General features: G+C 32.7%; 1 protein-coding gene across 45 annotated transcripts in view; it reads left to right on the forward strand.

Annotated features, from left to right (window-relative positions):
* Nucleotides 1-15,239, forward strand: part of LOC129801511 (RNA binding protein fox-1 homolog 2) — a 150,288-nt gene that overhangs the window by 132,379 nt on the left and 2,670 nt on the right. For 32 of the 45 annotated variants that reach the window (XM_055846645.1, XM_055846655.1, XM_055846628.1 and 29 more), the window contains 3 exons: nucleotides 3,656-3,728; nucleotides 4,535-4,582; nucleotides 11,809-11,963. In XM_055846645.1, coding sequence (XP_055702620.1) covers nucleotides 3,656-3,728; nucleotides 4,535-4,582; nucleotides 11,809-11,963 — 276 coding nt within the window. The remainder of the gene's footprint in view (nucleotides 1-3,655; nucleotides 3,729-4,534; nucleotides 4,583-11,808; nucleotides 11,964-15,239) is intronic. The other 13 variants (XM_055846659.1, XM_055846633.1, XM_055846643.1 and 10 more) reach the window with 1 other exon arrangement.

The following is a 15,239-nucleotide window of genomic DNA, read 5'->3' on the forward strand; positions in this document are numbered from 1 at the left end:
ATCAAACTATCACTTTTGCCCTTAACCCCCCCCCCCCACCCTAACCCCATGAGTGAACATTACTCTATTATTGTGGGAAAATGGGATAATGAAAAGTGTTGGGAGAATTGTTTAGGAATTTAATCTGTTTCCTAACCGGTCGGTCCTATTTCTTTGTTTTTCTTTGAAAGACTATTCAATGGGTTTTGATCTCTAAAATGGATAAAGTCATCTATATAGTGGATTTTATTTGCGTTTGACTGTTGATTTTGGATCTCTTTTTTTGGGGGGCTAGGAATTTCCATTCAACAGCGTTGCTTTGTGTTTTATGAAGGAAGAATGGCGAAATCGAAAAGAGTGCCCTTCGGCTTTGTCTATAAATTTCCACACTATTGCATTTTCCTTTATTACCGATTTTAGCTAAAATTATATTATGGCTGCCTAAAACAGAAGATAAGCGTATTAAAATTGGATGTTGAAATATTTGGTTGATTTAAATTTATCGTATATAGCAAAAGTCCATTTTTTTATTCCAAATAGGTTCTAGAACAAATAAAAAATAAATTCGAGAAAGGTACCAATTTACAGATGTACTACTTACGATGTAAATTTAAGCAAATCAGTTGAGAAATCGATTCTCCAAAGTAGTTAAAATTTGACGTTCGGAAATTCGATATCGAAATGGTTTTCGAAAATAGATGTCCAAGAACGAAATATTCGCTTTGATTGTTGACTTATGGTGGGGTCGTCAAAAACCGGAAGTCGATATTTCTTACCGTTTGGCCTCTAGGCGTGTCATAAGTTGAAAAAAAAAGTGGATTGTATAACTGCTCTCACTTTGAGTTCGACCAGTAAAAAGAATTGGAAGGCGTACCATATCACGAATTCAAAGACTCTGTAAAGTCTTTTTTTTGTATTACTTTATTATTACGTTTTTTGAATTTCAATTAATATTTTAATTATTAAAGGAAAATTATCTCAATGTTTATAAAAAAAAAGTTGAACAATTTAGTAAAGAAAGTGAAGGAGGAGTATGCTCCTACTTTGTGGCTCCCTTTGTATTCTTTTAATTTTTCTCCACTGATTAAACAAGAAACCTTGAATGAAGAAACAACTCTATTCGAATAATAATAATGAAGCGGAGCCCTTAGGGGTCTAACAATAAATTTACAGAAGAAAAATCAGCAGTAAGAGCGACTATAGAAGCCAAACTGAATCTTTGTTCAATCAACAAATAAAAAGAAAAGCACTGTTGAAGTTAAAGTTTCAAAGAAATACCCAATTGTGTTATCGTTGAAGTTGGAAGGAAAAGGAAATTTTTTTAAATATTATAGTACATGTGAATTTATTATAATAAAAGAGAGATGCATAATATCGATTTTACTTACTATTCAATCTTTTAGATCTGCTTGAAATTGAATGGTGCTAATTCAAGAAAAATCCTCTTTCAAAATGTATTTTTGAACGTAGCTACATTTTAAGTTGAGAGGGTTGCTTTATTGATTGAAAATGTAGAATATTGTATAGATTCTATAGGATAAAATATTGGATACTTTGTATTTTCAAGCATAAGTGTCCAAATTAGATTGAGGAATGTGAATTTGGAGTTAGATTTAGACAAATGACATAGGAATACCCTTCAATGTTTTTTTTTAATTTTTTAATTGTGTCAAAACTTGTTGGAACGTCCACTCCTTCTCATCGAATTTTTATAAGTTCACGGTATCTGAGATCTTTTTGTAAGGTAATTTTTGCCGATAAATTTTGGTATTTAATCACCTATCGCAACAGCCTAAACTATCGCAAACGGTCGTGCTTTAATTCTTGTGACTATTGAAATATCCAAATTATTTTTGTTTTTGTAAAGTTTCACATTGAGCTTGTTTTTCAATACTGAAATTTGAGAAGAAAATTCGCACCGTTTAGGGTAAGTGTGCCAAATTTCGGCATAGTTGCATATAAGCACCGAAGTCCTAAGTTTGAAATGCAATATTTTTAATTCATATTGATATTTTTTGTTACTTCCTTTTCGGGAAGGTTGTGTGGAACCTTGAAAACTAGTTTATCATCTTTGTTTTCTTTAAATCACTTCCTAAAATATTGAAAAATTAATAATAATTTGGACATTGCTTTGGGTAGTATTCCGGCCACTTTGAGTGAAATACCGGCCACCTTTTTACTGACCACCTTTTGTGACGTAACGGATAGAAAATTTCAAAACGTCAAGCGAAACGAGTTTAATATTTAGTTTAATACGTTTATATGACCCACAAGCCCTGAGATCTTCCGTGTAATTTGTGGAGCTCAGAGGCAAAATGACACATATCCTATGCTTTAGCCATAGGATATGTGTCATTTTGCCTCTGAGCTCCACATTTGTCCTGAAGACCTAAAGTGTAGCATCTCAAATTTACGCGTAGATTCCCGTAGCAATTTGCCCTTCCTGAACTCTTCCAATGCCTTTTCCACGTCATCTTTTTCATAGAAGCGATGGTTTTTTTTCTCTGGACATTGTAGAACTCAGAAATTGAAAAAAAAAACATAAAATGAATAAGACGTTTAGGAAAACAAAAGATGTTGCCGGAATAGGCAACACTACCTCACCGGAGAGACGCTCACAAAATATATACTTTTTTACGCGAAATACACGATCCAGCTGGGAAATTTCACCCGAAATTTAAAGATTGATTCAGGATTAACATGAACAGAAACAATCTTTGATGAAAACTAATCAATTTTAATGGAAAACACCGAAGGAAAACCTTTTGCACTTCACCACAAATCGTAAGACTGCTAGAAACACAATCGATCTGTGACATTTTTTGTAAGACTCTTTCCACACTGAGTTTTTACAACGCAATTTAAATTCAAATTATAGCTAGAATTTAACGGTCTTTGTGTTAATACATCCTAAAATCAATAAATATTTGAAAGCAAAATGAATTCATTGACTATTCGAAGATAATATACATAATTTTAATTAATTTTTTTCCATGGCCGAAATTACACTCAAAGTGGCCGAAATTAGAAGCTGGCCGAAATTTGGCACACTTCCCCTACTTCTTTATTTTAAGAACGACGGTGGACGATGATCAAGTTGTTTCGAGCTTAGGCACATCGTTTCACAACGTTGCCAGTATCTCTCTCTATCGAACTGTGGTTCGGGATACGATGGATTTGTTCAAATTCAGGGTTTATGGGCTCAAAAATAGTCACTTGCGTCTCTCCAGATAAATATACAGTCTTTGAATTTTGAAGAAGACTGGATCAGTTTCAAGTGGTGAAATTTTTAACCGTTCTTAACCGATTAATAAGTTTCTACATGAAAATCATTGTATGACACTATTTTAAGCAATCTTTTAGTTCATTGTTGATTTACAAATTTATTCGAATCGGTTTTAAACTAGTATAAAAAATGCAAAACTATATTTCCTTGTACAGGACATGTGTTTCTTGTTATGTCATGTGTTTGAACATTTTGCAATGCTCCGAGGTTTTTCCACTCTTTGTACTTCAATTTTCCAAATTGCGGATATGAATATATTATAGTAGAAAACGAACAAATAACCCCGATAGATGAATATGTATGAGAAAGAGGACAACAAAATGTTGATTTTCAATTAAGATTCTCCTGTCATCGATAATGCACTAAATTGATTGCTTTTCCTTTTTGCAGAATGTATTACGATCCCTTCTTGGCAGCTGCAGCAGCCACGGCAGCAACAGCAGATCCGAACTATCGTCTGCAGGTACGTCAAAATTTTCTCTTCAATCATCCTTTGGTCTTTTGTAACTTCCGCTCAATATTTCAATGTTCCTTGATGTAAAATATTTCTCATAATTTATTCTGAGTTGTAATTTTCTCGATGGATATTTCTGTTTTCTGACTGAGAAGAGGGCAAGCAAAAAGCTTTCACAAGTCATAAGTCGTGTCTGATTGAATTGGAAAATGATTTTATGTATTAACTTTTGTGGGATTTTTAATTAAATCACAGAAGTGAAAAAGGGATTTTCCATGAAATTTGCATATTAACTGACTTTTCACGGGGTAAAAGACACAGAGAGAGAGAGGAAGAGAGAGTCAACAAAGAGAGATTTTGTGAATTTGTGGACACGACTTGGGACTTTAAAGCTATATACATTGGGCTGGTATCCTTTCATTTATTTAGCGGAACGACTGTAAATAATTACAATGAATTTTGTCCCAAAGTTTTTAATCCATTTTAAATGAATTTATGTATTTTTCTCAGTGTTTATAAATATTTTTATATTTATTTTTCTCTCTCTGCAATTTTTGCTCTGAACAAAATAGGTTTAATTATAAATGATTGTTGAATATCTGAGCATTTATAGATGATTTATTGTGTATGTGTCTTTTTTTATTCGTTTGCAAATTATCCTTTCGATATCTTGTTAAAGGATATGAGAGAGATAAAAATAAGTGTGCGTGTGTGTGAGAGAGAGAACAACGAGAATTGTTTGATTTTATTTTTTTTAATTTTTCTTTTCAAGTAATTAATTTTTCGTAAATTCGACACTGTCAATTCTATTTCAGGCAGCGAAACCCATGACGGAAGTTCCAGCTCAACCGGCAATTATAAGTGTATTAACCTTTTTTTATTTAAAACATATTTATTTGTTTTTTTTCCTTCTGTATTCCACCCCTTTTTTCGAACCTTTCTACAATGTTGCTAAAAAATTTTCTTGCCTATTTGAATAAATCAATAGGAAATACTTTGGTATTGAATGTGGTTGTTGTTTTACAGCAGAGATTCTCTCACTTTTGCTGTATATATGTAACAAAATGTGTGTCATAATCTAAAAAAAAAGAGAGAAGAGAATGTGCAATCGAAAAAAGTATAGAACTATTGATTTATTCAAAAGGATTTTTCACTTGAGTGTTTTGTTTTTCTTTTTTTTTATTTGGGAATGTTGTAATTTTGCCTATATACTGAAACAATTGCTCGTAAAGGAAACTAGAAAACCAAAATGATAAAAATGGTGTGAGGACTTCCTCTATCATCTTCCTTTTCTAATACTTCCTCAATATAATATTACCTCATTGTGAGGGTGTAGCAGAATGATAACTGAAATTAAACTCCAGTACCTTTTCTTGGGGTAATAAAACAATTTTTGCCAAAATAATCATTTTATCATGGTACACGCGAATTTTAGTAGTGAATCTCCAAGGTGCTTTGACGATATACGTGACTTTTTGTTTATGTTCTTTTTTTCGTTTTAGCGCTCTTGAAAGCTTTTGAATAATTATACTATTTCCAGAAATCAAATGGAATTTGTACTGATTTAATACTTTCTCATAATTGTTGAACATAAAGTTTGCCTAAAATAACCATCAGATAGATAATATTTTTCATATAGGGTGCTAAATTTCGGCATATTTACAATTAAGCACCAAAATCCCAACTTTGAAATGCAATATTTTTAATACATATTGATATTTCTTATTACTTCCTTATAGGAGGGTTGTTTGGAACCTTGAAAAGTAGTTTATCGTCTTTCTTTTCTTGAAATCAGTTTCTAAAATATTGAAAAATCAATAAAAATAAAAATTGTTTTGAGTAGTATTCCGGCCACTTTGAGTGGAATTTCGGCCACCTTGTTTGTGACCACCTTGTACAAAACAACGGATAGAAAATTGTGAAACGTCATATGGAACGATTTTAATATTTAATTTAATGCATTTATATGATTCACACTTACTGAGATCTTCATTGTAATTTATACTGAGGACCATAAGAGTTTACCTTGACACCTAAAATTAACGAGCAGATTTCGAAAACTTTTTGTTCATCCTGAACGCTTTCAAGACCTTTTCCACAACATCTTTTTCACAGAGGCGATGCTTTCTTCTTTATTTGGGCCTTTTACAGTCCAAAAATTGAAAAAGAACTAAAAAGAAAAAGAAATTTGGGGAAGCAAAATGTGTGGCCGAAATAGTAAACATCACCTTATTGGAGAGACGCTCACAAAATGTCTCTTTTTGAGACGAAATACGTGATCCAACTGGGTTATTTCACTCAGAATTTAAAGAACGATTCCCTATTAACATGAACTAAAACAATCTTTAATGAAAACAAATCAATTTTAATGAAAAACTTCGAAGGAAAAATATTTTCCCTTCACTACATACTACTAGACTGCCAGCAACACAAGCGATCTGTCACATTTTTTGTAAGACTTTTTCCACACCGAAGTTTCTATAACACAATTTTAATCTAAATTATACCCCAAATTTAACGGTTTTAGTGTATTTAGTGTTGTGAAAAAAGATCATTGACTATTCGAAGAATAAAATACTGTAGTCGTTTTTCCCGCCTACACGGTAAAGTAGGGTCGTTTTCTACAACCTCAATGGCAATTTCTGTTATATTCGATCCATAACGGTTCCCTCCGACCAATCCTCTGAGTGTGTGAAGATGACAGGTAGCGACATGAGTGGTGTAGCTACTGTGTTACGAGAGCTTCACGAATTAGTGCACTGCGTGTGTGCGAGGAGCTCCCATTGAGGAACATACGACCAGTGTTTCGGTCGTAAGTGCCTTCTTAACCCTTTAAGGACGAGAGGGTCAAAAAATGGGGGTCGGAAAAAATATTTTTTTCTGACTTTTTAGTGCAAGATACAACTTTATACGGCCGTAGGAAAAATTTCATTTTTGGGTCACCAATCGTCCTTTAAGGGTTAAAAGGGGAATTTTTGCGGTTCCAGGAGTCCGGGAATCAGTGGGGGAGCTTCAATACATAATTTTAATTAATTTAGTAGCTTGGCCGAAGTTACACTCAACGTGGTCGAAATTGTAAGCTGTCCGAAATTTGGCACACTTATTCTATTCAATGGAATTTGAGTATGGCGGGAAAACGAAAGTTCCTCAGATATCCACTTTCTCACTATGCCGCCATGATAACCATTGCAATGATTGCAATATTTGGACATCATTCTGTATTTTTTTAAATTTTAAATTATTTTAATATGCGTTTTTTTTATCCTGAAGTTTCTAAGGTTTCTTTCTCAAGTTTATGTACATAGTTTACCAAAATGCGATAGAGTCAGTTTTCTTAAAATATGGTAGCATCGGTAGTATCAATCGTAGAATGGAATAGCATCAATAAAAAAATGCGATAGAATCAATCCCAAATATGCTATAAAATCAAAATAAATTTCCCTTTTGTATAACGTCAAAGCACCTTAATTGTTTTTCCTCTTCATTTTATTTATATCACAAAATATCTCACTCTTTTCTTGGCTGTTCTCTTTGTTTTTTTGGCCCAGCATTTTGCGAGGGCTGCACTTGAATAAAAATTTCTCACCATTCTGTTTCACCCAATACACAATATTATGTATAACATTTTTGTGGTTTACCTGTAAATTGCTTTTTTTTTGTAACTATTTGTACATTTTACATGAAAAATCTATTCTAGAGGTAAATTTAAAATTGTTTTATGCTTTTTGCAGCAACGCCAGGTTCGTGGTTCCATGTTTGCCAAAAAATATTTTTTTTATATAACTTTCACCTCGTTTCGTTTTCATTTTTGTCTTATTTATTAACTTTGTGGATAAGTGTGTGATTTAGATTCTTAATTGTTTACTAATGTATTAGTTTTTTGGCTTATTACTCTCAGAGATTATCTCTTGGAAAAGTCTTTTAAATTACAATTTTTATTGGATTTATATATATTTTTAAAAATTCTTATAGTAACCGATATTGTGAGAATTTGACGAGAGATAAATTCTCTTAGGGTAATTAAAGAGATCTATAAAAATCTTCTTATCCTTCATGTGCTCATGGTTGAGTAAGAGTGGAAATTTTAAAGTGTAATATAACCCATGTTAATAGTCACAATAATGTCTTCTCTAAATGGTTGATTTTCTCACATTGTCTGTTGTGTCCACAACATAATCTACTTTTCAGTGCATGCCTGCAAATGCTTTTTATGAGATAATCACAAAAAAGGGGCTCTCTAATGGGATATTTAGTCGTGGGTGTTGAAATTATATCCATTTTTTATGTTTCACAGCTTTTCCTGGCATATTAAAATGTCACGGGGAAAAATTTTTCAGTTTAGTTCTTTTTTTGTAATAAAATATAAGCTCCCCTATATGGGTGGAGATTTTATTGAATTTTCTTTCAATTGAGAAAAATATTATTAGAAAATGGATTTATATTGAGAGGCAAAGAATATAACGTTTTCTCAAATTCAATTTTTAGCAACATTACACTTACTCATGATTGTATTGCGAGAGGCATAAAGCATTGTGATATTTCTGAAGAAAATTGATTGAATTGCAGTTCAAAGCTATTTTTGCAATTTGTAAAGAAAAGGTAGTTGAAATCGTAAAGATGAAATCTATCGGAAAATATCCTTATATTCATTCAATTATTCTGCAAACTGAATAGCAATTTTTGAGCTTTGAAAATATTTTTACAGTGAAAGAAATCATTTTCACTATATTTGAAAAATTTGTTGAATTTGCATGTGCCTCAATATCAGGAGTAAAAATATATAATATATGGGAAAAAGTTGGGCAAAATATTAGCAAAATAGACATAAATTATCGCCTTTTTCACGAGCCTTCCGAAAACTTGAGAGTTTGCTAATCAGCATATTCTTATAGAAAATTTACCGCTTCACATCTTTACCCAAGAGTATTTTTCAGCTCTTTGGAAGGAAAAAAAAGTTGGTTTTGGAAGTCCTTTCGCTGATTTAGAAAAGGTAGATGAGTTAAACTGTAAACGTAGACGGAGTAAATATATCACTTACTCGAGATTTTATCTATTTTTCACACCCAATTATAATTTTTGTTAAATTTATGTCACAGCAGATTCGCAATTAACGGATTCAAATTATTTTGCAAATACTCACTAATACGGGCTTCATATCTAAGTCTCAGACATATGGCTTAACTTCTCTAATTTCTTATCAGTCAAGATTTCTTTTTAAATTTTGACTCAGGGATTGGCTTATTAAAAGCGAGTAGTAGATTAAATTATGAAAATCCAATAAAGTTGTTTGCTATTTAGGACTTTGATACCTTCGGAAACTGGACTAAACCTTTAGTCTGAAAACTGCTTAAGCAATAACTTGTGAAAAATTGGTTTTATAGAAATTGATTGAAAAGTACTTTAAAAAGAAGGCCCACAATTTCAGTATTTTTATTTGCCATATTCCATAGGGGGAAATACTCAGTAATTTGAACAGGATGCTTTTAAGCATCAATATCCTAAGTTTGAAGTACAATATTTCCAATACTAGTTGGATTTTTTTTGTTATTCTGTTTTCTGAAGGGTTATTTAGGAACTTGACAAGCTATTTATCGTCCTTATTTTTCCTAAAATTAATCTTAATATTTTTAAAATTGATTTGATATGTAAAGATGAATTTGACTAATTTTGGACACCTTGCTTGTAATTTTGGACACTTTGCTTGTAATTTTGGAGAGCTAATCCGTCTCAATAGGATGCCCTTTGTTCTCCATTTCAAGAACTTATCTTACCAAGTCTTCTTCCTGTTTATGAGAAGGAATCATAGAATGTCACAAGGAGACTGGAAACTTTCCATATAATTCATTAAAGTGAGTTGATTTCGGTATTCCAAGTACGCGCGGATTTGCACATTCCCTGACCTTTTCGGGACCCTTTTAAGGCTTTTCTCATTACATCTCGTTCGTAGACATGATGCTCTTTTGTTTCTTCAGGCATATACACAACCTAGTCATCACAAAAGCTAAAACTTCACGAAATTTCGAGAGAAAAACACCTGTCTAAAATAAGAAGTATCACTTCATTACTGAATCTCTGAGAAAATTGCCCATTTTTCACACGAAAAACGTAATTCACATGGCAAATCTCACATCAGGTCAAGTGAATAAATCACTATTAATGTGAATCAACACAATATTCAATGAATATTTAATAATATCACATAAAAATATCGAGGAAAGATTTTAGTACAGAGGCCTCTTGCTCAATCGACTCTTTTTCAATCGGGTGCAAAATTTTGTTGACAATTTTCACGTTTAATAGTGAAGCAAATTTGCTCAAATTCGCTGTAGTTCCTCTTATTTTATCATAATTCTTTACAATTGAGCACTTTTGGTGGAATTTACAATGATTTTGACGCCCAAATCTTTCGATAATCCGGATGACATTTTGCCCCAAATGCCCAATTGAGAGAGATTCTACTGTACTTCACTACAGCTATGACTGAAGTAAATACAAATTCTGTCATATTTCTCGTAAGCAACTGCTCACACTGAAGTTTTAACAAAGAAATTTTAATTCAAATCATAGTAAAAATTTTACGAATTTAGTGTTAAAAACTTCCAAAAAGATCAAATATTTAAATAGAACACATTATTCACCAAATATTGTAAGAAAATTCCATAATTTTAATCATTTATATTTAGTGTCGAATTTTACCCTCGAAGTGTCCAAAATTATGAACACTTCACCGACGATTGGGTCATCGATGACCCAATTTTTTTAAAATAAAATGTAGAGGAAAGTGAACATGCTTTGCACGGTCCCAAGCTTGATAATTACTAATTTTTTCCTATTAATTCCTTCCGATGTGACTCATCGCAACATTATTTTAAAAACTAAGGGAAAGTGCCCTGTTTTTGAAATATGATGTGGAGTCACACTTATTCAAAAATATAAAAAAAATTTAGTCATTATGAAGCTTGGGACCGTACAAAGCATGGGTACTTTCTCCTAAATAATTTTTAAATTTATGTTTTACTCTAAAAAGTCTCTATAAAAAGAAAATATTTCTGGAAAAAATGTGGGCAGTGTCTCAGTGATCTAGTGGATCTAGCCCTTCAAAAATAGTGTAAATTAATATTAAGAAGAGTCAGGTGAAGGCAAATGTTTGATAGATATGAGTCATAAGATAATTACATAAATTTAAATTAAAAAGTTTGACTTCGAAAAAAAGTTTTATTCGATTTTTTTTAAAGACTTTATTAATTTGTTCCTTGTGTATGAAAACTTAAATCTCGACCAAAATTGAATTAGTGGACTTAGTTTACGTGGAAGATATAACAAAATTTGCTTGTCAAGAATTATAAAATGAAAAACTACCTTTCAATGAAATAGTGAGTGAGATAGTCAAGAATCTTACTTAATATGTGAAAAATAGCGTTTCCTTTTTGCTTTTAAACTGGGAAAAGTTTATAATAAACTGTCAATAAAATTGACAGAGAGTTATGTTATTGCTCTATGAAATGTATGATGCCAAAGTTTGGTTGTTTCAAGAGTTATTCCCTTTATTACGTGAACATTTGTCGCAAAGTGAGGAAAATGCTGGAACATCGTAGTTCCTTATAGTATAACTGGTCGTCAATCAACACTTCTGATGAGTTGTTAAAATTTAATATCCCATTAAGAGTTCAAGATGTGACTGCTGTGGGCTTGCACCATATTTAATGAGGGTGAAAATTGATCTAAAAAGAAAATAAAAGACACATTTTTCTTGTCTCAAAGTGTATTGATTTACACACTTTTTAATACACCTTGAGTAGGAAGGCCATTTGCATGATTGATATTTTAGATTATAGATTTGTTTTTTGGTCTGGAGAAATTGCATTTTCCCTTTTAATGAAACTTTTTGGGAAAGAAAATTTTTCATCTGTGAAAAATATGGTGGCTTAGAGTCTTTTACACTTTACTTTTCTTGTTTCTTTTTTTTTTACTTCTGTGTGTATGTGTGATGGTTGTTTAATTTTCCTTATCTCTTGCGGTTTTGTTATTGTATATGAGCTTTTGGGCACTTGCTGATTTTTGTGTTCTTTGCCTCTGGTTGGCCAAATAGGCAGCAGCAGCAGCAGCCGCACCTCTGCTCAAGACACCACTATCAACTACTCAGCAGGCCTATACGGCAGCAGCCACCTATACAGCGGTGGCGGCGCGAGCCTATGGAGCAGCGGCGGCAGCTCAACCGGTGGCCGGTTACGCAGCTGTGGCGGGGTGAGTTGAAATCTCCCCAGATTTCCTCTCAATACTCCATCCACTGCTATAATTCCACTTGACATTCCTATCCAAGCTCCACTAACTATCCTAAATGACCAACTTCACTTCCAGCTTCTAACAATTGACTTCTACCCGAGCCTTAATAGCCCAAAGTGCCAAATAACAGTTCTTTCCTATCTTATAATGCTTTTCATTGTCAGAAATTTATATCATTACACAGAGAAGAAATAGGGCTATGTGTTAATATTACACACAAGTGTTATTTCGTGAAAATGTGTATTTGAACATGTGTTTGATTTTCACTTTTGAATTTTATTTAATATTCGGACCGCATACAATACAGTTCAGACTAGATCGTCAATAGACTTAATGATTAACAGTTTAGTATAATTTGAAAGAACTGCTGAGAAACATTTTGAATTTGAGGAAAAGTTTAATGAAAATTAAGAAGGCTTGAGCTCACCAAAAAACTTCCAAAGTACCATACGAGAGGCCAAACTAGCCACTTGGGAATCCCTTAAGAGTTGCCCTGCACCTCATTAATATGTCAAAGTGTCATGAGGAAAAAAATAATGTGTGATATCGTTATACTAGGGTAAATGTCCTAATTCAAAACAATTTCCAGACGCTTTAACTTTGACAGAAGATTCAACACATTAAGTTCATATTTTCTCTGAAGAGAATTACATAAATTTGCTCCTTAACTCTTCTAGTAATTCTTCTTCTCTTATAATTTGAAAACTTCTTAAATACAAGAAAAATACACGAGTGTAAAATGCTTCTATTGAAAACAAATTTATCCAAATGGATACAAGGGAAAGTTTCTAATTGGAAACAAACAGTGTAAGTGAAAACATTGTTGAGTTGCTTCTGAGTGCAGGATTTGTTCTTATTCCTGGTCTATTCCCTTTCCCATCTAAAACAATAAGAAAATCTCTCCAAAAAAAATATATTTCCGGGGTTTCCTGTTGAAGCATTTACAGACACTTCAGAAAAACCCTTTGTTCTCATATTTTCCATAAAACCGATTTCAGTTCGATGGCAGCCAAAATCCTAAAAGCCAAAATCCCAAAATCCAAAATTCCAAGCACCAAAATCCCGAAAGGGACAAAATCCCAAAAGCCAAAATACCGAACGCCAAAATCTCGAAACGGCCAAAATCCCAAGAGCCAAAATTCCGAACGCCAAAATCCCGAACGCTAATATCCCGAAAGCCAAAATCCCGAATGTTCAAAATTTTAAAAGGGATAAAATTATATGGAGGATAATGTGTAGAATAATTTCCCAAGACACAAAAAATTTCCCTTTGCCTCCAGCAAGCGCAGATGCGAGAGCGGGAGTAGCTATGACACTTTTAAGAATTCGGGATTTTTACTTTCGAGATTTTGCCCCATTCGGGATTTTGGCTTTCGGAATTTTTGGCGTTCAGGTTTTTGAACCTTTCGGAATTTTGGCTTTCGGGATTTTGACCAGGACCTGTCTAGACATACTTTTCGACTACATAAGGCAATGGTCTTGAATGATTCTTACACGGTTTTTCAAGGACAATAAACATCTCTAAAAGGCATATTTTATCAACAGATTAGGGCAAATTTGGATACGTTAGAATTAGAAAGGATGACGTGTTATTAAAATAGCAATATCATACCCTTTCATATTATAACATGAATTTTTATTTAGTGCACACATCATCAAACTTACTAGTTCAATCAATCCACATAGTTTCTTACCAGTTCGTAATTTTTATTTAATTTGCAATAAATTTCTTATTTTTGGTATCATCCACCCTTATTCTGAGTGTTCAAAGCATCTAAACCCAAGTAAGTGTGGTAGTAAATTTTCAACATTACACTGAGACTCATCTCTTTGGCTACCTTTTCCCTTGATGATATACATAAACAATAAGGGATTGGGGAAGAGTTCTTGACTATATGGGGTCTTCGTGAAGAAGGAAAAAAGACCACTTTCGAGGGAAATTATGGCGAAATTTAATTAGGCGCAGAATGTGGAGAAATGACAATTTCTCTTTCCCTCTCTTCAATCCTCCGGTTTACCTTTACTTCATTTTGAGGTGGGCTTTAGCAACAGAGTAGGAGCTTTCGTGGCAAATTATTCGTGAGGATTAACATGAGTTCTCTTGAGAGGCTTTTCGGGGTGATCAATCATGAAGATTTCTTCGAAGATGCCATGATGAAACTAACCACAGTGAGAGAGAGAGGATATTTTATGTATATGGTTCGATTAATTGAACTTTTCTTCGGGTCAATATTCGTGATTTTATCACGCTGAAAGCTCAGGGGATTTATTTATTGATTTGCTAATGGGAATTTGAGGTCAGACGACGATTGATGGGATTTCTTTCGATTTATAGGGAGGAATCTTACATCAATTTTCAAAGAAGATAGTTTCTTTTGAGAAAGTACGAATCTTTGACAGAAATTTATGGGATATTTTGGGTTCTTATAAATTATATCCAACACGAAATTGTACCTGTTGAAAAAGTTAAAGGTTTTTTTTGTGATAAATTAATTTAAAAATGGTAATTTCTCTTTAAGAGCGAATTCATGAAGAATGACTAAATTGGATGAAGTAAATTGCATTTTAATTCTTCACAATGACATTCTGATACTTTAGGTCTTCACTCTGCAAATTTTATTCAATTCAGTTAAAAGTCACATATAATATTCAAGGGAGAAAATTTGCAAGAACAGTGTGGAAGAGTAATTTTTGCTAAATTCTCATACTCTTTCTGTGAGATAAAATTTCATGAAATCAAAATTCACATCACTTTCTTTCTCACACGTTTTGCATATTCTACCTCATTCTTTCGCGCTCAACATTAGATTTTTTTGGAGAGATTTTTTTATTGTTTTAGATGGGAAAGGAGAAAAGAACAGGAATAAGAACAAATCCTGCATTCAGGAGCAACTCAACAAAGTTTTGAAAGCCTTTCGTCGCGGTTTCACTTACACTGTTTGTCTCCAATTAGAAACTTTCCCTTGTCTCCATTTGGATTAATTTGTTTCCAGTAGGAGCATTTTACACTCCCGTATTTTTCTTGCATTTAAGAAGTTTTCAAATTATATCTAAAGAATTTTCACTAAACAGTAACATTCTATAAGAGTCAAGTGGCAAATTTATGTAATTTTCTTCAGAAAAAAATATGAACTTAATGTGTTGAATCTTCTGTCAAAGTTAAGGCGTCTGGAAATGGTTTTGAATTAGGACATTTACCCTATATCATAAAAATAAAGTATCGTAATTGAAATAAAA

This window comes from Phlebotomus papatasi, chromosome 2 (genome assembly GCF_024763615.1).
Source record: "Phlebotomus papatasi isolate M1 chromosome 2, Ppap_2.1, whole genome shotgun sequence".
Lineage (NCBI taxonomy): Eukaryota > Metazoa > Arthropoda > Insecta > Diptera > Psychodidae > Phlebotomus > Phlebotomus papatasi.